We start from the raw sequence: 27,663 nt of genomic DNA, 5'->3' as shown, positions 1-27,663 counted from the left end.
TCCCAGGGATGGGGGAGCCTGGTGGGCTGCCGTCTATGGGGTCGCACAGAGTCGGACACGACTGAAGTGACTTAGCATATAGCATAGCATAATATGTGGTTATCTCATCAGTTTGGTACTTAGTTGGTTTAATTTGCTTCATTTTGCTTTCACTTTTTACGGGTTACTTTTATGTTTCCAATTACAAAGAATATTTACATAGTTTCAAATTCAAATCTATAAAACAAGTTGTATTAAAAAAAATTCAACTTCTATCCCTGCCCCCTATATCCTGTTTCCTGCCTCATAGGTGGCTTTGGGTTTATCTTTTCACTTTGTATATGTAAGTATATGTGTATGTAATAAAATATATCCCCACTGCCAAGTCTCCTCCATTTTCTCTTAGATAAGTGGAAGCTCTGCACATGGTTTGGATTCTAGAAGAATTCGAAGGCAGCACAGTGAGTGTTTTCTGAAAGACTGAGTGTGAGATGTGAGAACAGGGTCAAGGTCAGTACCCTCATCAGCTGGGAATGAAATCATCTATCCAAGTGCGCCTGGCTAGCCTCACTCATCCTTGCGGATTCTGGTCAGCTCTCCTTGCCCTCAGGCGCTTCCCGCTGTTTCCAGTGGGATCCAGTGCATCGCACCATCTTTCCCTCCTGGTGTATACTGTTTTGTGTATGTTTGCCTGAGCAGCTTGAGGGCAGGGATTGTGGTTTCTTCTGTTTTCCTACCACCTGCCACAGAGCCTTTTACACAGTAGGAGCTTAGTAAATATATGAGTAGATGAGTAGGCCAGGGTTCTTTTATAGGAATTTGCCTCTGATCTTCAGAATAACCCCATAAAATAGATACTGTTATCCCATTTTACAGATGAAGTTACTGAGGTTCAGAAAGGTTTAAGCAGCTTATCCAAAGAAATAGCCAATAAATGGCTGAGCTAGAGTTTGGACCCAGGTCTGTCTGTCTGATGCCAAAGGAACACAGTCCCAACTGTGGTCTGTGTAATTTCATTCAGGAGATGGCTGTGGGAGACTGTCCACATTTGGCTTTTATTAACTCTGTGACCTCAGCAGGTGAGAGAGGCTCTATCTGTTTCCACACAAATAAAATATAGGATAGCGGTAATATCTCATAGAGTTGTAAAGCATTTAGAACAATGTCTGGTACAGAATAGGTTCTCAGATATTAGCCTACTTTAGTTACTGTTTGTTATTTTTAGTAGTGGAATACTAGAATCTTCTTACCACTGCTGTGTCCACAGCTCTGTGCTCTGCACTGCGTATTCAGTCTCATCTAACCCACCCAACTTGCCTTCCAGGAGCTTACAGTTGTCAAGGTAAGATGCAAATGTTTAAAGGTTACAAAGAAGGGCACCCTGGTAGAGATCAGTCCCTTTGAGATTAATGCCAAGGCAGAGAAAAAAGGACAGAAGTAGCTTGCAGCTGGCCAGCCTATTACATAACAGCCCACTCCAGGTCTTCCCGGACAGAAATAGAAAACGGAAGGCATGGTGGAGATAGGGATGTTTTTTGTTTGACCAGTGCTGTGAAGTAGGAAATGGCAACCCACTCCAGTATTCTTGCCTGGAAAATTCCACAGACAGAGGAGCCTGGTGGGCTCCAGTCCATGGGATTGCAAAGAGTCAGACATGACTGAGCAGTGCCCCCTGCACCCCCCCTTCACCCCCCACAAGCTTTAGTGGCAGTTAAGACTTCAGCTCCCTGTCCAGTTTGGTGGGGTTCCTACCAGTGCCTTGTCTTATAGCAGTTTGCATAAATGACAGTTTAACACTCATGTTTTAGAGAGTCTGTGAATCATGGAGTCTCCTGTGTCTTGGAACCTAAGGGAGCAGCATTTTACAGAGGAAGTGGCTTTGCCTGTGGAGGGAAAGCCTCCTGCTTCAGGACATACTGGTGTTTGAAACTGAACTCCTTTGATTACTCTCATGGGTCAGATAATGCAGATTCCAGAAGGCCTGGACTCACGTGCGGAAGTGGGCTCAAACGTGTAGGTGTGTGGGGAGGAGAGCCACTGGTCGTACTCATGTGGTGCCCCCCACTGTCCTCAGTGAGTCCAGGCACCTGCTCTCGTGGGAGGCGCAGTGACAGTGGCTGCTAGGGGAAGAGTTGGGCATCTTGGTCCTAGGCAGTTCTGATGTCCGATTTATATTGGGTGCGGTCATCTTGGGGCTTTTTCAGAGGTACATCCACCCATGCCCTGTTGGCGATTACACTGAGACCCCTGCTCTTCTCTCTAGTGGGAAATGAAGAATGTGATGATGAGAGGGCGTGAGGTTTAGAACCAGGCAGATCCGCTTCATGTTTCACCCTGCTGTTTGTTACATATGTGACCTCTGATGCCATTGCTGGGGACACTTGTACACATACTAGTGAATGGGAGGATTAAAATCTGAGCAGCTGCTGACCCTAAAGAGTGCCTCTGCCTGTAAGGGTGGGTGGGATTGGGCAGCATGAAGAGACCAATTTAGGAAAGAACATCTTTTTTAAATTGAAATATATTTAACATATAACATTATATAACTGTAAAGTGTACAACATGTTAATTAGATATGTTTCTATGCTGTCATATGATTGCCATTATAGCATTCGTTAGCACCTCTATCACATCACATAATTATTATTTCTTTTTTTGTTGTTAAAATAATGAAGATATAGTATCATAGCAGGTTTGACAATTATGTTGTTTGTGTTCACTCTTTTGTGCATTAGATCAGTTCAGTTGAGTCACTCAGTTGTGTCCGACTGTTTGCGACCCCATGAATCACAGCACGCCAGGCCTCCTTGTCCATCACCAACTCCCAGAGTCCACACTAGTGTGTCCTGAAGCAGGCAGCTTTCCCTGCTGCAGGTCAGGTGGTCTGGTATTCCCATCTCTTTCAGAATTTTCCATAGTTTATTGTGATCCACGCAGTCAAAGGCTTTGGCATAGTCAATAAAGCAGAAATAGATGTCCATTGAGTCAGTGATGCCATCTAACCATCTCATCCTTTGTCATCCCCTTCTCCTCCTGCCCTCAATCTTTCCCAGCCTCAGGGTCTTTTCAAATGAGTCAGCTCTTCTCATCAGGTGGTCAAAGTATTGGAGTTTCAGCTTCAACATCAGTCCCTCCAATGAACACCCAGGACTGATCTGCTTGGAGGATGGACTGGTTGGATCTCCTTGCAGTCCAAGGGACTCTCCAGAGTCTTCTCCAACACCACAGTTCAAAAGCATCAATTCTTCAGTGCTCAGCTTTCTTTATAGTCCAACTCTCACATCCATACATGACCACTAGAAAAACCATAGCCTTGACTAGACAGACTTTTGTTGGCAAAGTAATGTCTCTGCTTTTGAATATGCTATCTAGGTTGGACATAACTTTCCTTCCAAGGAGTAAGCGTCTTTTAATTTCATGGCTGCAGTCACCATCTGCAGTGATTTTGGAGCCCCCAAAAATAAAGTCAGCCACTGTGTCCACTGTTTCCCTGTCTATTTGCCATGAAGTGATGGGACTGGATGCTGTGATCTTAGTTTTCTGAATGTTGAGCTTTAAGCCAACTTTTTCACTCTCCTCTTTCACTTTCATCAAGAGGCTCTTTAGTTCTTCTTCACTTTCTGCCATAAGGGTGATGTCATCTGCGTATCTGAGGTTATTGATACTTCTCCTGGCAATCTTGATTCCAGCTTGTGCTTCTTCCAGCCCAGCATTTCTCATGATGTACTCTGTATATAAGTTAAATAAGCAGGTTGACAATATATAGCCTTGACATACTCCTTTTCCTATTTGGAACCAGTCTGTCATTCCATGTCCAGTTCTAACTGTTGCTTCCTGACCTGCATACAGGTTTCTCAAGAGGCAGATCAGGTGATCTGGTATTCCCATCTCTTTCAGAATTTTCCATAGTTTATTGTGATCCACACAGTCAAAGGCTTTGGCATAGTCAATAAAGCAGAAATAGATGTTTTTCTATAACGCTCTTGCTTTTTCGATGATCTAGCAGATATTGGCAATTTGACCTCTGGTTCCTCTGCCTTTTCTAAAACCTGCTTGAACATTTGGAAGTTCACGGTTCACATATTGCTGAAGGCTGGCTTAGAGAATTTTGAGCATTACTTTACTAGCGTATGAGATGAGTACAATTGTGCAGTAGTTTGAGCATTCTTTGATTGCTTTTCTTTGGGATTGGAATGAAAACGGACCTTTTCCAGTCCTGTGGCCACTGCTGAGTTTTCCAAATTTGCTGGCGTATTGAGTGCAGCACTTTCACAGCATCATCTTTCAGGATTTGAAAGAGCTCAACTGGAATTCCATCACCTCCACTCGCTTTGTTCATATTGGATCACTAGGACTTATTTTCAGCTCATTGTAAGTTTGTACCCTTAAAATCTCAGTCCTGTCTCCCCACCCTCCAGACCCTGGTAACCACCGTTTCACTCTCTTTTTTTACAAGTTTGGCTTTTTTACAGTCTGTATATAAAGAGCCTCTGAAGGCACTGCCCCCACCCCAGTGTGTGATCACTCACTCTGCACGAAGGACCACGAGCTGAGCTGGCCTGAGCTTTCCTCTCCTGCCTGCTAAAGACTCAGCATGTAGTTTTCATTCATTTGTGCCTTCCCAGCAAGTGATGTTTAGAGGTTTCCCCTCCTTAACATCTGGTCCTAAGAATATCCTTAGATCATCTACAGAGCTGACATCACAGGACCTGGCTTCTCCGCTCCTACAACACTTGCTGGTTTGAGTGTTTCCCTTTATGTTTTAAGCTTTTAACTAATATATAAAGTGTCATGAGAAGAACATGGGCTTTGGAGGGAGACACATCTGGGGAAGAACCCTGGCTGTGTAACTGTATCTATGTCTTGGGTCCTCACTTTGCCCATCTGAAGAAGGGGGACGATAGAGCTAACTTGGCAACGTCGTTGTAAGGATTAAATGAGATAATGGAGTCCCAGTTCCCAGCCATCAGAAGGTGAGTGATAAATGATAACCCCTGCCATTGTCACCATGCAGCACTTCAAAGCAATTTGCAGTTGGTGTAAGAGCCAAGTGGCGCTCTTGGTTTCTTGACAGATTTGATTCCATTAGATTCGGCATCCTATCTTGAACTGTTTACCTTGGTAGGCCTCCTGCTGGGTGTTTCCTACAGACACAAATGAAGCACCATCTCTGTTCTCACTAAGCTTTTCTTGCACATTAATTTGTCTGTTTGCAGCTTCCAGCAAAAGCATTCTCACCTCTCTCCCAGTAACTAAATCACTCTGTTCTGTGGAAGGTTAGTTTGACCCTCAAGCCTTTTGGAATTTGAGGACCATTTACTTTATTCATCTTGTCTTCCACCCTCTGTAACACACTGTCTACATCCTCACAATTCCCTGAGGAAACAGCATGATATCCTGGTTCCAGAATGTTCTGTAGGCAAGCCTTAGACACATTACCCAGCATCTCAAGAGTTCCCTCCTTCCTTCTCTGTAGAGGAGAGTGTGATACCCATCTCAGTGTTGGGTGGGGATTCATGCCTGTAATCTTTGTCCCGAGAACAGGTAGCCTCACACAGACTAGAGCGAAGGAAGTAGAAGAGACATGCTGGAATCTGCTATGTCAGATGCCAAGGAGAGGTAGAAGCTGCCTCGAGTGTAGGGAGGCTCTGAATGTACAGTGATTCGTCTGGTCATTTGTGGTTCCACTTCTGCAACCTGAGAAGAAAAGCCACACAACTCTTTCTTGTTCCCTTCTGCACCTCCAGGCTCCTTATAAGAGTTGTTGAGTTGCTAGTTCGTGTCCAACTCTTTTCGGGCACCATGGACTGTAGCCTGTCAAGCTCCTCTATCTGTGGAATTTCCCAGACAAGAATACTGGAGTGGGTTGTCATTTCCTTCTCCAGAGTCTCTTCCTGACCTAAGGATAAAACCTGGGTCTCTTGCATTGGCAGGTGGATTCTTTACCACTGAGCCACCTGGCAAGCCCCGCTTATGATAGCAGATGATGATAAACATGGGATGATGATAATGACTACTTCTTATTGAGCTATGTGTGTGTGCATTCACAGTGATTGCAAAACAGAGACTCAAAGAGGGTACACAGCATGCTTAAGCGTGTAGAAGACAGGGAGGTGGCTGAAATGGTGGTGATGGTCCCTTCAAAGCATGACAGAATTGGGAGCTCTATGCCAGGGAAATAATCAACTGTCTGTCTCCTCAGCAACACCCGATGTTTGACTTTGCTATCATTGGTGCATTTCAGTTATCTTCATGTGCTTGAAGAAACAGGTCTCATAAAATTTGATCCAGCTGGCTGTGCTATGCCCAGAATTCAATTAAGTCCATGATTTCTAATTAATGGGCCCTCATGCTAAGATTGAGGTCATATCATTAATCTTGCTTTTATTTTAGAATTTCCACCGTCGTGATTTACAATGCAGCCCCGCCAGTCTTGTCAGGATTATCGGTGCATAATTGAGCCTGAAAGACAGCCAGAGCAACTAGTTAATATGGGAGCCAGGGAGGGCCCCTTCCCTTTGCTTGGTAAGCCTGCCTCAGGCAGCATGGGGCCACATGTGAGGATTTTATCTGAGGACAATTCTCCTGCATGTCTGATCTCTGCAGTTCAAATCCTCATACAATAAGAAAAAACTCCAGACAAAGGATTTCAGAGCCCCCATTGGTGATCCATTGTGAACAGTGTTCTAGTTAATTCAGTACCACCTTATGCACCTCCACCTTAAGTTGCCATTTGCTAAGTTGTAAATGTAACAGTGTGTTTTTTATAGATGAAGGATTTAATCTTTATCATTCTATGAGGAAGGTGTCATAGGCTTTCTCTTTGCATGAGATCATACAGATAGGCAAAGGTCACTGAATGGATGGAAGAATGTCGCAGTTCCTAGATATAGACCATTTCTAAGTCCTGTTTCCTTCCCTTTCTCATGGTGGTTCTGCTCAGGAGGATCTCTTCCAGTTTCCCACAGGGGATAAGAAGACAGGCATGCATAGGAAAATACTGATTATGATTGCCTTCCCAGTGACAGATGTTTGTCCGTCATTATGTTGTTTAAACTCCACCACATACATGGGAGGAAGATATTCTCTGTCCCCATTTTACAGTTGAGGAAACTGAGGCTTAGATTAATAAGGCCGCCTGTTACACAGGTGATAAGAAAGGAAGGTGAGTGTCACGAAGCCAGGTCTGCGTATTTGCAAAGCGTTGGTCCTTTCAATTACATTATGCTGGTACCAAATGCTTCTCTTTTCCTGATTTTCTGGGAGTGCTTATTGTTGAGACTCTCTGGACAAGCAAGATGTGGACAGGCATTTTTTGAGTTGGGGAGGGATCTGAAGAAATACTGGAAAACAAACTATACTCATCAGGTAAAGGTGTCCTTGAGCTCCAGCTCACATCTGCTGCATGCTGAGGCCAGATCTAGGTATCTCCCATCATTACCTTTGATTGAATTTTCTCAGTGTTTGGTTTTCCCAAAGGAGAGGGTAGGTGTGAGGCCTTTATGAGAATGTCTCCTAGACAAGTCCATGCCAGTTTTGTCCTGGGACCAGTGAAATGAGGAGTCGTCGGTTCTCTTTGCACTTAACTAGCAGATTTTCCTCCGATAGCTTGCTGTGGGGTTTTGTTTTGCTGTTTTTTTTTTGGTCCCAGGATTCACTTTCAAAGCATTTCCACGTTCCCTGTTGAGTTAGCATTTAGATGTATCCTCACTCTGAGTTCACTGAGCCTCACTGAGCATTTTTATGCTGGGCACGGCTTACTCCAGAGGCTGCCCATCACAGACTCCTACTAATACATTTATCTGATGATTAGATGCTGAAGGTACTGCCTTGAAATTTCCTTCAGGTGCCCTCAGATGGAATTCTGGCTTTTTGAAATGTGTCCTAAAGTGTGTGTGCTAGCCCTGGGGAATTCCACTGGTCTGAGGCAGCATTAATCTGCTCTGCAGATTTTTTTCCTAAGAAGTCATTAGAAATCTGCTTCTTTGAAATCTGCTGATAACTGCTTTTTTGTCATTTGTTATGTCAGTGTGAGGACCAAATCCCACAGGCAGTTGTATAGAGAACAGGCAAAAGTTCTTGGTCTTTCGCTTGACCTTCAGTCCTCCTGGGTTCTGAGGCCCTCTCACCCTCCCGAGCTCACCCCCCTCCTTTTTGTAACACACCCTCCGTTGCTCCTTAGTTGCTTCATTCATATCTGACTCTGTGCAGCCCTATGAACTGTAACCCACCAGGCTCCTCTGTCTATGGAATCCTCCAGGCAAGAATGTTGAAGTGGAAAAAATAAAAAATAATAAAAAAATAAAGAGAATGCTGGAGTGGGTGTCCATACCCTTCTCCATGGGATCTTCCCAATTCCAGGGATTGAACCTGGGTCTCCTGCATTGTAGGCGGATTCTTTACCACTGAGCTACCAGGGAAGCCCCAACACACCTTCTGCCTCCTCCCAGTTCCCTGAGGAAACAGCGTGATATTCTGCTGCAGTGTGCACTGTACTTGGTCCCTTCGACAAATGACGGACCACCTCAACATCCCCCTCCTCCCTCTCCATTTAGTGGAGACTCTAAAAACCTAAAAACTGTGAAATTTCTTGAAAGTCTCTTGGACAGCAAGGAAATCAAACCAGTCAATCCTAAAGGAAGTCTACCCTGAATATTCATTGGAAGGACTGATGCTGAAGCTGAAGCTCCAGTACTTTGGCCATTAAGAGCTGACTCATTGGAAAAGACCCTGATGCTGGGAAAGATTGAGGGCAGGAGAAGGGGACGACAGGGGATGAGATGGTTGGATGGCATCACAGACTCAGTGGGCATGAGTTTGAGCAAACTCTGGGAGATAGTGAAGGACAGGGAAGCCTGGCATGCTGTAGTCCCTGGGTGGCAAAGAGTCAGGCATAACTTAGCGACTGAACAGCAGCAACAGCAACTAAAAACCCATCACTCAGTGTTCTTAGTATGGAATATGGTCCCCAGTACAGTTATAACTGGTACTCAGGTATGGTCCTTTCCCTTCTTGTGTATATCCTTGACTTGGTGTTCTCTTGGTCTGAGCTTTCTGTCCTCCCTCCACCTGAAATGTCCATTTCTACCTAAGCTGCAATTCAAATACTCCTTCTTCCATAAACCTGTCTTCTTTGCTGCTTCCAGCAACCTGCATCCCTCTCCTCAAGCTGGAAGTAAGCTCCTCTGAACTCCTGTTTACTCTATATCACCAGGATGGGAGATGAAAGGAGAAAAAAAGAAAATCTAGGATAAAACCAGAGAGGGGCCTGTGCAGTGTAGTATGATTAAGTTACTTCTCTATATCTGAGGTCCTCTAAAACCAAAGAAAATGGAGTGAAAACAGAGAATAAAATAAGCAAGAAAACAAACAGGGGTGACCACTGTTTACATTTTTGGAGAAATGTACATCTTTGCATTTTTTAGTTCTGTGTTTTTTGGGCGTGCATGCATATATATTATGTGTTCTATGTACAGTTACACAAGAAAAGGGTCATACTATGAAATAGTTTGGATTTGCCATATGACATAGTTTGGATTTGCCATTTTTTTCCAATTTACACTAAAAAGTAGTCTTCAAAGTCATGGCTATTTTTTTCTCTAACATCCCTTATAGAACTGCACCATTTATATTATATAATATATGTATGTAATAGTGGACAAGTCTAAGCAAAAGAAAAAGCAGTTAACAATGGTGCATCTGTTGGTTAATGCCTCCCTTGAGCTCTGAGATACATACATGGCTGTGCATGGCCTTTTCTTTGAATTGTCCCAAGCAATTGATCTAGGCTCCTAGTTCTTAGCACAGCACAGAGGTTTAGCAGAGAATGGCCATGACAATTGGGACGACTTTGAGGGACCAAGGATGGTAATTTGTGGTGATTCATGTGTTGTCTCATCTTCTCTCCAATCAGTCTGGACTCTGTTGGAAGGTATTGAAAGAGAGAGACCCAGGCTTTGGAGTTAGTACTGTGTGTGTGTGTATGGTTATGATGTATCCATACATACATGTGTGAATACTTACTGAATGTTTACATTTTAAATATGTATAGTTTATTGTATGTCAGTTTTGTATGCGTCAGTAGAGCTGTTCTTTTTAATATTAATACTTTGTGGAGAATAATTTTGTCTTTGCGGTGTATCTGTATGAAGCATAAGAATATGTCACTGATATCCTGTTGAGTTTTGAAATGTTATGAATCTGTACTGCTTCCTCTCATGGTTCAAGCAGAACTTCAACCCCTGTGGTTGAATGTACTGACGTGACTGATGAAATGAAGAAAGCATGGGTCTTGGCATCACATAGGCATTATATATTTCCTATGAAATATATTCCTTGCATGACTTAATCTGCCTCCTTGAGACCCACTTGCCTTATCTGAAAAATAAGAGCAACAACATCAGTCAGTCTATTGTGTGGGGTACTGCATCTTCCTCACATGATGCTTTGCATGTAGTGAGGCTCCTTTGGTGTATGTGCAGCATCTGTGTTGTGTGTAGTATGTGTGCATCTGCTCTGAGTTTGTAAACAACAAATAAGATCTGTCCACAATAGTGCTGCACCTTTGGAGAGCAGTGGTGGGAGCATTCTCTCAGAAGTCTGCTTATAGTGATAGTTTTAGAATTTCCATCAATGAGGAGCTAAGAGAGGACAGTCTTATTGGAAGGAGGAGGGTTGAGAGAGTCCTCTTAGAACTTCATCTGCATAATAGACAGCACTTTCCTAAGATTCTTGGTGTATCTGGGAAAACGGCTCAGCTGATAAAGAATCCGTCTGCAGTGCTGGAGATGCAGGAGATGTGGGTTTGATCCCTGGGTCGGGAAGATCTCCTGGAGGAGGAAATGACAACCCACTCCAGTATTCTTGCCTGGAGAATCCCATGGGCAGAGGAGCCTGGTGGGCTGCAGTCCATAGGGTCACAAAGAGTTGGACATGACTGAATGACTCAACACGGGAGTTGTTTGGGAGGAAAGTTGGGTTCTTAGTCACCCTTTGAGGACTCTATTGCCTCCCCTTTCCACATTAAATGGAACCCACATGATGAAAAGAAGATTTTGCTTGATTTTTTTTCTTGGCAGTATACTTTCAGCAGGCCATCAGTCTTTTGCTTTCTCTGGACTCTGTCATGGACAGTGTTGTTTTCTCTGTTCCAGGCAACAGGACTAGTCATTAGAAGGGAAATGTCATAGTCCATTTAATGCAATTTAAGCCTTGACCTTTTGTTAAAGAGGTAAAAATGTGATGGTCCCTCACTTCCTGGAGTTGAGAGGCCTTGTGGTGGGCAGAACATTTTCTGTTTCTTCAGAATTCCACTGAGAGTTCTGATCTCATTAGATTTGATCATTATTGTTTCATAAAGGGGAACCTCTATTTGGCCCAAGTTTTGGAGAGTAAAGATCTCCTAGACAGATCTGTTCCCCTGGTATACCATGAGTGCTTAAAATATTTGTTGAATCAAAGTAAGCAATATCCATGCATTGTTTTTATGAGAATTTACTGTGTAGAATTTGGATTGACAAATGTAGCCTGACTCTGACAATCAGTCCCTGAATGAACAAAATGTTACATCCATTTTACTGGGGTTTTCCTAGCATTACCAACCAGTTTGTGATCACTGTGCCTTGCCTTTTTCTACAGCAGAGTCAATTTCAGTCTCACTGTGGTCTTCACTTTGACTCTATTTCTCATTCTTTGCACTCTTATCATCCTTTTTTAATATCTTGGATCCTTTCAGGAAAGAGGAGCTAGAGATGGTTACTTAATTAGCTTATTTTATCTGAATATAAAAACTGTAGGCAGCAAATACAACCAGCTCTTGTTAAGTTTCATGAAATCTTCATCTTTTAGGCAAGCATGCTGAGTGGGTGCTGGATGATACAGTGCTACAATCAGAAATTAGAGAAATACGAGGAGACAATGAAAGCATCTGGTTATATTTGCAGCCTACAATAATGCCAAGACAAAGTCTTTCCCAAGGTTGATCTGTTTGGTCTTCCTTGCCACCTCTGCCATCTTCTCTCTGATTCTTGCATTCTGCAGCAGCCCAGTTTCATGTCTATTTATTGAGTGTTTACTGTGTGCCAGGTATCGTGCTAAGATTTTAGGAAGGTATGAGGAAGTGTGGAACATTTTCCCTGTTACTGAAGACCCAAAGTGCTGGGATTAAGGTGCGTGGGTCAGACTCATTCACAAATAATTTTGTGTTGTTCAAACTACTCCACATCTTAGGATGGAGGTGCAAAGTGAGGTGCAAGAGTAGGGACAGAGTCCTTATGCAAGACTTCAGAATGGGAAGGGGGCTAAGGGCAGAGGCTTTGGGGACTTCTGTAGTGGTCTAGTGGCTAAGACTCTGGGCCACAATGCAGAGGGCCCAGATTCAAGCCTTGGTCAGGAAACTAGATCCTGAATAATTCAACTAATAACAGCAACAAAATATATATATATAAATTTTAAATTTTTGTTTAAACCTATATGCTGCCACAAAGACCAGTGCAGCCAAATAAATAAAAAAGCAGAGGCTTTGAATCCAGCTAAACCTAGATTCACTTTCGTTCTGCCACCATGGTTACTAAACTTTACCAAAGCCTCAGTTTCCTCAGTGGGACTCCCAAGGACCATCAGGCTTACTGTGAAGGCCTAATCTAGTAGTGTATGGAAACTGCTTAGCAGTGTGCCTTGTCTAAGGCATGTGCTTCACAGATGACCTTTTTACAATGATGATAGTCTCCAAGAATTTTACAACTGAAAGAGACTTAACGAATCATCCATTTCCATCTTCTTTGAGACCTTGAGTCTATGATTCTGTTATGGCCTGTTAGCTCCGTGAGGAGCTGGGGTTGCCCCTCCTATCGAAGTCCTGAAAGTGGGTGCAGAAATATTGTATATACTGGTTTGATGGTATCAGAAGTGATAGTAAAATCTTTAATAACTGTCATGATGAGATAAGTTAATATATAAATAAATATATAATATATTCTCTAAAATATAAAGTATGAAATATAAATATAAAATATAAATATATAGTATGAAGTATATTCTCTAAACAAGTAAATATACATGTGCACATATAACTGTTTACTATGTGATAGTGTTTATAGCACACATTATTTATCATTCAAATGTCCATCTTTTGTGTTGATTTGGGACATTCTCTGGAGTATCTTTTTCACTAGCTAAATGATCCCATTTACAAGTGTTGACTAGATGTAGGGAATGGCATCGGGTCCTTTCTGCAACATCCCTGATAAATTGACTGTCAAAGGGGCACATTATTTCAGTACAAGAAGGCCTGAGTGTGCTGCTGACATGTCAGGACTGTGCTGCACTTTGAGGGCCCTTCCTGGTTTGGATGCTCAAAGCCAGCATCATTGACTTCACCTGCTCTGTGACCTGTGCCTGCCAGTGCTGAGTTCCTTTAGAACTGCTGGTGAATGCCGCACACACCGAGGCCTTCTGCCCTCTTGGTCTGTCGAGCAGCTGCCAGACTGGTCCACATCTAGGGCCACCGCTGTGCAATGTCATCAAGTGCCTTATAGTTTCGTAGCTCATGTTATGTGCCAAGTAGTACAGAAGTATTTCAGTATTTCAAAAGCAGTATTTTTGATTCTGTGTGAACTTGAATATTAGTCGTGCAAACAGCATATAATTGTTCCCCATATTACATACCAGATTATTTCAGGGTGGGAAGAAGAAACACCAGAACTATAAAGAGGTTCACCTCTGTTAAACACTCATGATTCTGGACCATCAAATGTGAAGAATTAACATGTGCTGTAGCAGAAGCTTTAGAAAGAGATGCTGTCCTTGTCGCACATGTCCCTACTGTCTGTCTTCATCAAACCTGAAACTGAAGAGTGTGGCCTTTTTTTTTTTTTTTAATTTCTGAGGCTGCTTAACTCTGCTGGAGACAGCATTTTCATGGCTTTATTCTTTTCATTCCCCAGAGCCACCTTGTAGCTATCATTTAATAAGTGTGCACAGCACTCCAGGCACTGTGCTGAGAGTTTGTAGAACTTTGACTTATATAATCCTCACTGAGATCCTGTGTGAGATTCTATTAAAGCTTCCAGTTTGCAGATAAGGATATCAAGATCCTGATAAATTGTTTAACTTCAATAGGCTATATATCCAGCTAGTAGCAGAAGTTGACTCCTATCCCTGTTTTGACTTAAGCACCATATTTTGAGTGTGGTGGCTTTGACTCTTAAAACTTTGTTTGGCATAGGGTGTGTCAGTTTTTTCACTTACTTTTTTTTCTATGAAATTTGTTATCTCTAATCCAGTCCTACCTTTTTGCCTTTTCATACTGTTCATGGGGTTCTCAAGGCAAGAATACTGAAGTGGTTTGCCATTTTCTTCTCCAGTGGACCACGTTTTGTCAGAACTCTCCACCATGACCCATCCATCTTGGGTGGCCCCACACGGCGTGGCTCATAGTTTCATTCAGTTAGACAAGGTTGTGGTCTGTGTGATCAGATTGGTTAGTTTTCTGTGATTGTGGTTTTCAGTCTGTCTGCCCTCTGATGGAGAAGGACAAGAGGCTTATGGAAGCTTCCTGATGGGAGAGACTGACTGTGGGTGAAACTGGGTCTTGTTCTGATGGGTGGGGCCATGCTCAGTAAATCTTTAATCCAATTTTCTATTGATGGGTGGGGCTGTGTTCCCTCCCCGTTATTTGACCAAACTATGGTGGCTGTAATGAAGATAATGGTGACCTCCTTCCAAAGGTCCACTGCTTCTTTCAGTGCCCCCAACCTTGCAGCAGGCCACCACCGACCCACGCCTCCACTGGAGACTCCTGGACACTCATGGCAAGTCTGGGTCAGTCTCTTGTGGGGTCACTGCTCCTTTCTCCTGAATCCTGGCACACACAGGTTTTGTTTGTATCCTCCATGAGTCTGTTTCCCCAGTCCTGTTTAAGTTCTGGTGGCTCTATGGTGGGCTTAATGGTGACCTCCTCCAAGAGGGCTTATGCCATCCCCTGGTCTACTGTACCCAGAGCCCCTGCCCCTGCAGCAGTCCACTGCTGACCCATACCTCCGCAGGAGACACTCAAACACAGTTCTGTCTCAGTCTCTGTGGGGTCTCTGGGTCCTTGTGTGCAAAAGGTGTGTCTGAGCCCTCTGGTTACTGCAGCCATGAAATTAAAAGATGCTTCCTCCTTGGGAAAAAAGTTATAACTAACCTAGACAGCATATTAGAAAGCAGAGACATTACTTGTCCAACAAAGGTCCGTCTAGTCAAAGCTTTGGGTTTTCCAGTAGTCATGTATGGATGTGAGAGTTGGACTATAAAGAAGGCTGAGTGCAGCAGAATTTATGCCTTTGAATGGTGGTGTTGGAGAAGACTCTTGAGAGTCCCTTGGACTGCAAGGAGATACAACCAGTCCATCCTAAAGGAGATCAGTCCTGGGTGTTCATTGGAAGAACTGATGGTGAAGCTGAAACTCCAATACTTTGGCCACCTGATGCAAAGAACTGACTCATCTTAAAAGACCCTGATGCTGGGAAAGATTGAAGGCAGGAGAAGAAGGGGACGACAGAGGATGAGATAGTTGGATGGCATCACTGACTCAAAGGACATGAGTTTGAGTAAACTCCAGGAGTTGGTGATGGACAGGGAAGCCTGGCATGCTGCAGTCCATGGGGTTGCAAAGAGTCGGACACAACTGAGTGACTGGAATGAACTGAATCCAGTCCACTGACTCATTTGTATAAGAACTGAATTTATAAGAATTAAAATAAAAATTCCTGATTGCTTTAGAAAATCTTATTATTTAAAAATCACTTTGACATACATGATCACATTTGATCTTTTTGACACCATGAGACATGTAGGCAAGCTTTTTTTCTTAATTTGTTCCAATTTGCAAAGGCAGAAGCAGCTTTAAAAGAGTGAAAAATCATGTGTAGAGTCACACAGATTTAAGTGAAAAAATTAAGTCTTCAGTCTAAGATCTCTCTGCCCAAAGTCCATCCTGTTTTCTTTAAGATTCTTTGAACTGAGATGAATTGGGAATGAGGTTTAAGCAGCCTTTGATTTTAGAAGCCAAGGTAGCAGGATTTTTCATGATATATCTAGTTGTTATCCCCATGTGATCCATTTCTTGAATGATGGAAGCCAAGAATTTGAAGAATCTACTATAAAACAGGGATGATAAAGCCTTCTGTGGTGATGACACTGGTTCTTTGCCCCTTTGCCAAGTATTGAGGAGAAGAAATAGTAATATCCTAGCATAAGGGCTAATGGTGCATCTCTTCAAGGTCCCTTTAGTTTTGGGAATTTCTATCCCAACTTTGTAGAAGCCAGGAAAGGACATTTGTAGTTTGATGGCACTTAAATAAGTACAGAGGAAAATGCCCTGTTGGTGCAAAAGAATGGGAATATGAAAAGATAAACATGTCAGAATTTGGATTATCAGTTATCCCTCATACTGGCTGATCCTGAACACTATGGAATAATTCATAATTACTAGAACTGAATGACAAAGACTTCCAGAGGTGGGAAAGGCGATGCTGTGTAGAAATGTCTTTGTGGAGGCCCAAAGAACCCACTGGGGAAGGCTGGTGTCCCAAGAACTTTAACTGTTGCCAAGAGTCCTTTGCCATCTTTTCCTTGTTCTTAATGTACTGGATTATCTTACCAGAGCTGAGACAGCTACTACCATGATGGAGTGGGTCTTAGGTCTTAGAAATAGAGTCAAGTACTGAAAAATGTTTGTGGTAGGTTCCCAGCCTGATTGGAGTTAAAGATCTATATAGGGCTGCTCAGGGGTTTCCTTGGTGGCTCAGATGGTAAAGAATCTGCCTGCAAATACTCAAGGGCTTATGGGCAACATTTGCTTATATCTCACAGGCTGGGCTGAGAAACTCCTGTGTGACTGTGAACTAATATGAATTACATGCAGAGGAGGGAGGTCTCTATTGAAGGACAAACTGAATTTTAACATTGGATCACTTGGCTGTTGTCTTTATTTTATATAACATTTTAAATTATAAACCTAATGAATATAAAATATAGAAAGCTTAGAAGTTATAGTCTAGCAACAAAAAATCACTTATCATTCTCCCACTTAGATATAATTGCTGTAACTATTTTGAAAATGTAGCAGCTTGGGCTTTCTGGTGGTCCAGTGCTTCCATTGCAGGGGGCCTGGGTTCCATCCCTGGTTGGGGAGCTAAGATCCCACATGCCTTGAAGCATAGCCCAAAAATAAATGTATTAAAATAAAATTGAAAATGTTGCCACTAAGAGCCTAGACTCTGGAGCAGCCTGCCTGAGTAAAATCCTGGTTTACTAACTGTGGGACCTGGGTTAAGTCACTGATGTGTCTTTGCTTCAGTTTCCTCCTGTGGAAAATTGAGATAGTCTGGTATCTCCTTCATAGGATAATTGTGAAGATTAAATACTCTCTATAAAGAATTTGGGGCTCCCCTGGTAGTACAGCTGGTAAAGAATCCGTCTGCAATGCAGGAGACCCCTGGTTTGAATCCTGAGTCAGGAAGATTCCCTGGAGAAGGGATAGGCTACCCAATCCAGTATTCTTGCCTGGAGAATCCCCATGGGCAGAGGAGCCTGGCAGGCTACTGTCCATGGGGTTGCAAAGAGTCAGACACAACTGAGCAACTAAGCACAGCACAGTATAAAGAATTTGAGCTTCCCAGGTGGCACAGTGGTAAAGAATCTATCTGCCAGTGCAGGAGACACAGGAGACGTGGGTTCAATCCCTGGGTCAGGAAGATCCCCTGGAGTAGGAAATGGCAACCCACTCCAGTATTCATGCCTGGGAAATCCCATGGACACAAGAGCCTGGCAGACTACAGTCCATGGAGTCACAAAGAGTCAGACACGACTGAGCACACACACTGCATAAAGAGTTTAGATTGGTGCCAGCAATTCAGAAAGTTTGAATTTTTATTTTCTGTTTACTATTTGTGTTTAATAAATCATCTGAATTCTTTCTCTGAACTCAAATATTTTTCTTTTGTAAAAATTAGATTGTACTGTGCGTTTTTGTATCCTCTTTATCTCTCACTTAGCCTTTTGTCATGAGCATCTGTACTCTTCTACAAAGTGATATTAATAGCTAATTTAATAACTAGGAGCTAGTTGCATTCTTAGAGATACTCAATCAATCTCTTACTGTGGGACAATACATCCTTTATTGTCTCTTGCCATTGTAGGCAGTACCTCAGTGAACATCTTTTTTTTTTTGGCTGCACTGGGTCTTCACTGCAGCCTGCAGCTTGCAGGCTTCTCTAGTTGCAGCGCTCAGGCTGTCTCGCAGCAGGTGGGCTTAGTTGCCCCATGGCTTGTGGGATCTTAGTTCCCTCACCAGGGATCAAACCAACGTCCCCTGCGTGGGAAGGCAGATTTTTAACCACTGAAGTCTCAGTGAACATCTTTATGCATAAATATTTGCATACCTTCTTTTTCTTTTGGTGACAGTACTTTATGGAGGAACATCCTTTCTTAGGGGTTACCAAGTGAAAATATACGCAGCCTAGAGTGTCATAAGCATATATATATATTGCATTAGCAGTGAAAGCATATATGGGGAATGCCCACCGTCCATTATGGACTTTCCAAGATAAGGCCTCTGTCAACATCTGCCTTCTTATTTCACAGTGTTTCTCAGGGTGTTTTGCCCACAGCTGAAAAATCAATTAGATGTTTATGAAAAATACCCACACTTACTTTTCTTTTATTTCTAGTTACGTTAACGCAGTTAAGACCAATCTTAACATTTTTTTGGTCTTCTTAGTAGTCATGTATGGATGTGAGAGTTGGACTATAAAGAAAGCTGAGTGCAGAAGAATTGATGCTTTTGAACTGTGGTGTTGGAGAAGACTCTTGAGAGTCCCTTGGACTGCAAGGAGATCCAAGCAGTCCATCCTAAAGGAGACCAGTCCTGGGTGTTCATTGGAAGGACTGATGTTGAAGCTGAAACTCCAATGCTTTGTCCACCTGATGCGAAGAATTGACTCATTTGAAAAGACCCTGATGCTGGGAAAGATTGAGGGCAGGAGGAGAAGGGGACGACAGAGGATAAGATGGTTGGATGGCATCACTGACTCAATGGACATAAGTTTGGGTAAACTCCAGGAGTTGGTGATGGACAAGGAGGCCTGGTGTGCTGCTGTTCATGGGGTCACAAAGAGTTGGACATGACTGAGTGACTGAACTGGACTGAAAAATACATTTATTTTTTAAATTCTAAATAACTATCAGATCATCTCAAATCTTTTTTGGACTGATGCTTAGTATAAGTAAATGAGCAAACAGCTGACTAATAGACCCATGGGAAGAGACTGTCTCCTAGGAGAGATAAATTTGGTGTCACTCTGGGAGTAAGAACAGGTCAAGTCATAGCCATGGTGAGTTCTCATGACTTGGGAGAGATAGGATGCTGTTTCTAGTTTCCTAAACATTAGGAATCCCAAGAAAAACTTGTTTATCACATCTTAGAAATGACACAGGGAGCAAAGTGTAGTTCTCTTGTGCTTATCTTAGGTGGGATTAGATTTTAAAATGAAAAGACATCACAAGACAGGATTCTACCTGGAGGCTTAGGGGCACAGACCTGGACTCTTTCTCCTTGGGTGGCACTCTCATGCTGTCTCAACTCTGACGTCCCCGCTCCCACCCTCTTAGACCTTCAAATCTCCAAAGACTCTTTCTAAGCCCAGGGTGTGTGTTTTTCACATGAAGCATTTAGAAAAGTGTTAGAGGTGGCAAGATCTGGATTCCTAAGAATGCAGAATCTTTCAGCCATTTAGTGCAGGGATTAAAAAACTTTTTCTATAAAGGACCAGATAGTAAGTACATTGGATTTTATGAGCCATAAGGTCTCCATCACAGCTCTTCATCTTGGCCATCGTAGCATGAGAGAAGCCATAGACAGTGTGTAAATGAATGAGTATAGGTGTTTTCTACTAAGACTATACTTATAAACGTTGGAGTTTGACCTTCATGTAGTTTTTAAGTGTGTTTAACATTATTCTTCTTTTGACTTTTTTTTCCAATCATTTAAAAGTGGTAAAAGCCATACTTATTTCACAGACTGTGTAAAAACAGACAGCAGACTGGGTTTGGCCTGTGGGCTGTGGTTTGTCGACCCCTGATCTATTAGTCACTGTCTTCCTCCTGCATGTCACTGTTTCTCTCTCTGTTATGTCACTTTTCGAAGACTTTCTGCTTTTCCTCTTAACAAGCTGAGTCTCCAAAATCCTTTTTAGATTCTGTGCTTCTGACACTCATATAGCTGATTAAGGAAAGCCAAAATACACTCCTCAAAGCCCTGTAATGTCAGATAGTGTCTTTCTTTTCTTTTTTGTGTCCTGGTTAGTTTGACATATAAGTTGGGTATATAGAGGTTACAGACGTTGTAGCTCTGCCAAATGGTTCTGGTTTCTGCAGGGTTCCAAGGCTCTAATGAACAGAGCATGCAGCCTGAGTGATGATAAGAGCCTGATTTTTAGATAATCAAGGGTATTTATATCTTTTAATAGGTTGGTGTCTTGGAGTTCTATTCCAGCAGGAAATCGAGAGTCAGAGAGAGGTCTGAATAATCAATTTGGTGTCATCTCTTGGAACAATCATATATGAGAATGGTATTCAGGCTGGAATGGGAACTTGGGGTGGAAATGAGGATTTATAAGCATATGTTGCCCTATCCTTATTGTATTTAAAATGAAAACACGATACAGCCTTTTATGTGTGAGTGTGTTTAAAGGGAAATAATATGCCCTTTTTCTCACAGAAGCAGAACACAAGAGAACATTCTTAGATCTGTGGCCCTAGCCCTCGCCTAGGAGGAGCTGCTCATTGGGCTGGCTCCTGGCAATTATGTAGGGCTGTGAAGCAGTGAGGGTGACAGAGGCTTAGCTGCCGGAGTAATGAGATTGGTTTGGTTGGTCTGACAGATGCAGTGATTTGTGAGAGAGCTTGTTGGGAGGACAGCTGCTGCCGAGAGCAGCCAGATAAAGGCAGACATGTGGGAGGTGGAGAGGAGCAAAGAGTTGGAGAGGGATGGCTGTGTGTGAGGCAGCTGAGGATCCTCCTGAATACAGCTGTTGAAACTGTGGACTGGAATGGAGCTGTGGAGGAGTGTGCAATGGTAGGGGTGGCATAGACTTCGGAAGGGTACAGACTTGAGCTTGAATCCCTGGCTCTATTGCTCATTAGCTGAGATCTTAGGTGAGTTGCTACCCTGTTTGAGCCTCTGTTTCTTTGCCTTTAAAATGGGGATAATAAACACCCTCCTTATCTCCCACAACATGAAACTGTACTAACATAAAAGTCCAAGTGGAGTCTAGTGCTTGAGAGAACTTGGTAAGTGGTAGACTTTATAAGTGTTTATTCGTGTGTCTATTCATTGATTGCTCTTTGCAATTTCTAATAGAGCCTTGTTTTCAAATAGATGGCTAATGGTGACTTGGCCATCAAAAGCTCTTGTGATCAAGGGATAAGCACATTACAGTCAGCATGTATTTATAGGTATGTGTTTGAACTCCTACAGCTCGGAGGAGTTTAGTAGATATAGTGAAGTATGGTTTAAAGAACACCTACCTGGCCAGTAAACACAAGAAAAGATACCTCCTCTTCTGATAATTAGGGAAACCACAAATAAGACCAAAAGGAGATGTTGTCTCATTCACCAGGTTGGTAAAAATGTTAAAGTCTGACCATACTAAGTGCTAAGGAGAATGCAGTTTGAAAACATGAAAAATAATATTAATGTATTACCTGTGGATACCTACATATGTAAGAAAAGTTTAAAGAAATTATTTGGAATGATAAATATTAAATTCAAGATAGTATTAGGAGAAGAAAGAGGGATACTTTTGTCCAGGTTGCATAGGGCTTAAATCCCAAAATCTGCCCAAGACTTATTAGCCAATGAGCCATATACACTTAGACAAGTGGCTTAACCTCTATGCCTTGGTATTTTTGATGTATGAAATGGAAAAATAATATTATCTACCTCATAAGTATGCTTTTGGGATGAGTGAACATAGGTAAGATGTTTAAAATAATACCTAGCAAATAGTGCTGTATATGTTAACAATTCAGGGTTTTATTACATGAATATTTTATTATTCTCTATTTGTTTTTTAAAATATAAAGCACTGCAATTTAAAATTTATAAATATTTCAGTATTCTAGAAGATAAGGACTACATGTAATATAACTACAATATCATTATTATACCTAAAAATTAACAATAAATCCTTAATGTTGAATACCCAGTTAATTGTTCAAATCCTTATTGCCCATAAATGTCATTAACTTTTTATTTATTTATGTAATTTTTTTGGCTCTGATGAGGGCTCCAACCCGTGTCTGCTTCAGTGGAAGCTCAAGAGTCCCAATCACTGGACCACTAGAGAACTGTCATTCACTTTTTATGGTTTGTTCAGATTAAGTTCCATGCATTGTACTTGGTTGATTGGTCTTTTAAGACATTTTCATTTATAAATTCCTCCTCCAACTTTCCTTTTTCTGGCAGTTAATTTTTAAGCTTTATTGAGGTATCATTGATATATACAACATCACCATATTTAATGTATACATCTTGATGAGTTTAGATATATGCATATAGTCATGATACTATTACCACAACCTCCAAAAATTTTCCTGTGTTCTTTTGTGTGGCTTGCTTTTTGTTTTGTAAGAACACTTAACATGAGATCCGTCTTTTTTTGTTTGTGTTTTTTTAAATTTTCTCTCCAGACTTCGCACAGACACATTTAGCCATTGTCCACACGCATGTATCTACTTGTCGCTTAAAATAACTGATCAGGTTGGAACATAGATGTGCATCCATCCCCCTGTCCTGAGGGAGGTATGAAGGGAAACTCAGTCAGCAACAGATTCAGAGTTACAGAGGTTTGCTCCTGTAAGCTAAATAAGGTCCTGTGTTCTACTGTACCTGAGATCCAGAGATCTATCCTCTTAACATATTTTGAAGTATACAACAAATACTGCATTTAAAAAATAAAAAACTAGAGATGCCATTCTTGCCCTTTGTCATCATAGAGTTGAAAAGTGAACAAAGATGAAAAAATATCAACATAGGAATTTCAGGGTGCAGCATAGAAATAGTATAGCTGCAAATCTGTTGACTCCTTAATATAGTAGGTACTATTCTTGCCTAGAAAATCCCATGGATGGAGGACCTGGTAGGCTGCAGTCCATGGGGTCGCAAAGAGTCGGACACGACTGAGCGACTTCACTTTCACTTTTCCCTTTCATGCATTGGAGAAGGAAATGGCAACCCACTCCAGTTTTCTTGCCTGGAGAATCCCAGGGACGGGGAAGCCTTGGTGGGCCGCCGACTGTGGGGTCGCACAGAGTCGGACACGACTGAAGTGACTTAGCAGCAGCAGCATTCGAATAGCTTAAAATACACTTATTTAAGGTTTTCTGATGAAGTAGGCATTATTTTTATCCCAATTTTATAGACACCAAGAAAGAGGCTTAGAAAGGCTTCCCAAGTTCTTACAGTTAGGAATAGCAAGGCTGGGCCAGAACCCAGTGAGAGGGACTCAGACTCATACCTGCTGTTCTGTACAACCTGCCTGGCTGTTGTTTATATTAGCTTCCTCTGCACAGATTCCTCGGAGAAGGCAATGGCACCCTACTCCAGTACTTTTGCCTGGAAAATCCCATGGACGGAGGAGCCTGGTAGGCTGCAGTCCATGGGGTCGCTAGAGTCAGACACGACTGAGCAACTTCACTTTCACTTTTCACTTTCATGCATTGGAGAAGGAAATGGCAACCCACTCCGGTGTTCTTACCTGGAGAATCCCAGGGACGGGGAAGCCTGGTGGGCTGCCGACTGTGGGGTTGCACAGAGTCGGACACGACTGAAGTGACTTAGCAGCACAGATTCCTACTTGCTTCATGTATCAATCTTGATAAGCTAAGTTATGCTATGGTAAGAAACAGTCCCCAAATGGGAACAGGGTTCAGTTCAGTTCAGTTCAGTCTCTCAGTCGTGTCCGACTCCTTGCAACCCCATGAATCGCACCATGCCAGGCCTCCCTGTCCATCACCAACTCCCGGAGTTCACTCTGACTCACGTCCATCGAGTCAGTGATGCCATCCAGCCATCTCATCCTGTCGTCCCCTTCTCCTCCTGCCCCCAATCCCTCCCAGCATCAGAGTCTTTTCCAATGAGTCAACTCTTCGCATGAGGTGGCCAAAGTATTGGAGTTTCAGCTTTAGCATCATTCCTTCCAAAGAAATCCCAGGGCTGATCTCCTTCAGAATGGACTGGTGGGTAGCTTCTAATAATAAGGGGATATTCCTCATCCATGCCACATATTCATCACGCTTAGTTGCTAAGTCGTGTCCAACTCTTTGTGACCCCATGGACTATAGCCTACCAGGCTCCTCTGTCCATGGGATTCTCCAGGCAAGAATACTGGAGTGGGTTGCCATTTCCTTCTCCAGGGTATCTTCCAGACCCAGAGGTTGAACCCGCGTTCTTCTGCATTTCTTACATTGGCACGCAGATTTTTTTTTTTTCTCCTTACTTTCGAGCCACCTGGGAAACCCATTACCTCTTTTTCTGCTATTACTTCTTTTTCTGATTTCCGTTGGCAGGTGCCTCATCTCCAGACATGGAGCCCAGCTATGGCGGAGGTCTTTTTGACATGGTGAAAGGAGGGGCAGGGAGGCTCTTTAGCAACCTAAAGGACAACTTGAAAGACACTCTCAAAGACACGTCTTCCAGAGTTATACAATCTGTTACCAGGTATGTGCGTTCTTCCCTTTACGTTAATGGACTTTGTGCCCCCAGAGGATCTGGTTACCTGCCAACTGCTTATCTGCCTCAAAGACTATCAATTTTGTGATGCAGTCACATGGGGTCTGATTGAGGAATGCCATTGAAGTCATCAGATTGAGTCTTTGAGAAGCTACAGGCACAGGCTAGGAGGACTTGGCTCACTGTACATTAGAGGATAGTGGTTGCCATCCCTGGCTTTCAAATCCATTATTCTGGATTTTAACGCAGTACCTGCCCTTGTTAACCTAAGGCACATTAACTAACCTCTTGGAGCTCTACTTTTATACTCTGCTAAGGTTTATGTCTTCAGTGGTTCAGGAATTAAGTGAGGTAATAATGCACATGCAATCCAAGTAAGCAGTACTTATGGATTGTATTCAAAACAGAATTTTGTTTTTATATTTTAATAGCCCTTTAACATTTATTTACTGGGAGAAGTTTCCTACCTTTCTCCTGTATGAAACTTTTACAAGCGGGCCATATATTTTTTTTAACATTAGGAATTCGAAAGTTCTAGGGTCCTTTTAAGTTACAGTGTGCTGTGCTAGGCTAAGTCGCTTCAGTTGTGTCTGATTCTTTGTGACGCTATGGACTGAAGCCCTCCAGGCTCCTCTGTCCATGGGATTTTCCAGGCAAGAATACTGGAGTGGGTTGCCATTTAGTTACAAAATGTGGTTTTAAAGCAGAAATCCATGTGTGTAGTCCAGTATATTAATCAGCATTTTAATTTTTGTTCACATATAATTTTATCCTTTACCTTCAGTCTCCATCTAACACCTTATAGACCTCAACAAAGGGTCCTCTGTTTTTCCTCCATCACTTCCTCTTCTACCTGCTTGAGAAGACTCTTGAGAGTCTTTTGGACTGCAAGGAGATCCAACCAGTCCATCCCAGAGGAAATCTTAGGGGACACTTAGGGGAGCTGTCTTCCTGTAGGTGAAGAGGCTGAGACAATCAGTGTTAATAAATTAGCAGTGTTTTCTCCTCTGAGATGGATTCTGTTCATGAAGTGGCATCTACAAAGGATTTTGGGGTGCCCTGTTTGGAGGGTAGATGTGTGCTCCCGAGCGTGCGGGTTGTCTTCTGTCAACAATGCTTCCTTGGTAGAGAGAAGGCGGCCTTGAGGGAAATAAAAATGTGGCTACTGGATGGAAATGTCCAGGGATGTGATGCACAGGTGGCTGAGAGAGAGAGAGAGATCTTGGGATATTTGGATCATTTTAATGAATGCCCTTTCCTGTCTTGCTTTTAGCTACACGAAAGGAGATTTAGACTTCACTTATGTTACCTCCAGAATTATTGGTAAGTTCCTCACGTTTATTAACAGCTCAGTGGCTCAGCTCTCAACGGCTGCCCGTTGTGACCGCACACCTGTTTAACCTATTTTCTTTCTGTGTTCACCTTCCCAGTGATGTCCTTTCCTCTGGACAGTGTTGACATAGGATTCAGGAATCAGGTTGATGATATTCGAAGCTTTTTGGATTCCAGACATCTTGACCACTACACGGTATACAATCTGTCGCCCAAGTCTTATCGAACTGCCAAGTTTCACAGCAGGGTAAGGAATTTTAGACCTGATCACAAGGTTAAAACAGGGTATTTTACCCTTAAAGAGCTATTCTCAAAGCCTGTGCCCCGAGGCACATGGAGCTGAAAAACTATGCACTGTCTATACTTCTCTGTCTGTAAAATTCTTACTAGGCTACTATAACATATTCTGAAGCTTTTCCTTGGGTGACGATGTTTGCAGGAAAGTTTCTGTGTCAGTGAGGTACCGGCTAATTGGGGGCCTCAAATCAGCTGTGACTGGCTGCTCAGTTGTTAGGGCACGTTGCTGTGTGGCTCAGTGAAGACTGGACTGCTCTGTAGGGCAGTTGGAGACCCTCCTACTGGAGCACTAATGACGCCTTTCACCCTTCCTTACTGCTGCTTTGGCATCACGTTGAAGCAGTGTGGTGGGACCAGTAGAGACACACCAGTTTTAATGGAAAGAGCTTTCTGACTTTTGGTAGAGGTACATTTTTCATAGGTGAGGTGTAGCACGTAAAAGCCACACTGTGGGTTTCGTGATGCAATTGCTCGTATTTATAGTGCTGACACCGGCAGCACATTTTTAGAGCATTTCCAGTGTGCCGGGAACTTTACATGCAAGACATTATTAATTCTCTCAACAGTCCTCTGAAGTAGATGGAAAAACTGAGGTACAGAGAAGTGAGGTAACTTAGCCATTGCTCTGGGCTGAGAGTATTACCTAGAAAACAGATTTATCCTCTCAAGGAGCTTTTGGGACTGGGCACAGAAAGAGTTCTAGTTTCAGGCTGGTTAAGGAGTGATGCGAGCTGGCTTTGGTTTGAATCTAATGCCAAGTCTAATATTTCTGGCCACTGAATTCAATTTACTCACTAAAATAATAAGGCTTTTTCTCTCTCAAGAACATTTTCAAATATCTCAACTTAGCCTTTAGCTATGATTGGTTCTGCAGCTGCATCTGGATTTCTGAATAAATAGAAAGGGTTTTTTACACATTGGACCTTGTAAAAGTGAAGTGTTAGTCACTCGGTCATGTCTGACTGTTTGTGACACCATGGACTATAGCTCACCAGGCTCCTCTGTCCATGGGATTCTCCAAGCAAGAATACTGGAGTGGGTTGCCATTTCCTTCTCCAGGGGATCTTCCCAATCCAAGGATCGAACCCATGTCTCCTGCATTGCAGATGGATTCTTTACTGTCTGAGCCACCAGGGAAGTCCTGTAAAAGTGAAACTTGATTTCAAATATGCAAAATAATACCTGGCTGTGTTTACTCTGCATCAAGGATCTCAGTTTTGATGCCAGAAAGCATTTTGCTCCAAACTTTAGTTGCCATTAATAATCTCTGGGCCTCAGTT

The 27,663-nt window shown here is 42.6% G+C and overlaps 1 protein-coding gene across 3 annotated transcripts in view; it reads left to right on the top strand.

Moving 5' to 3' along the window:
- Positions 1–27,663, top strand: part of DNAJC6 (DnaJ heat shock protein family (Hsp40) member C6) — a 178,916-nt gene that overhangs the window by 92,041 nt on the left and 59,212 nt on the right. For all 3 annotated transcript variants that reach the window (XM_005204448.4, XM_005204449.5, NM_174836.2), the window contains 3 exon segments: positions 24,592–24,742; positions 26,028–26,077; positions 26,185–26,333. In XM_005204448.4, coding sequence (XP_005204505.1) covers positions 24,592–24,742; positions 26,028–26,077; positions 26,185–26,333 — 350 coding nt within the window.

Source organism: Bos taurus, chromosome 3 (genome assembly GCF_002263795.3).
Source record: "Bos taurus isolate L1 Dominette 01449 registration number 42190680 breed Hereford chromosome 3, ARS-UCD2.0, whole genome shotgun sequence".
In the NCBI taxonomy this organism is placed as follows: Eukaryota; Metazoa; Chordata; class Mammalia; order Artiodactyla; family Bovidae; genus Bos; species Bos taurus.
The sequence above is the reverse complement of the archived record's forward strand: the minus strand, read 5'-3'. Positions and strand labels throughout refer to the sequence as shown.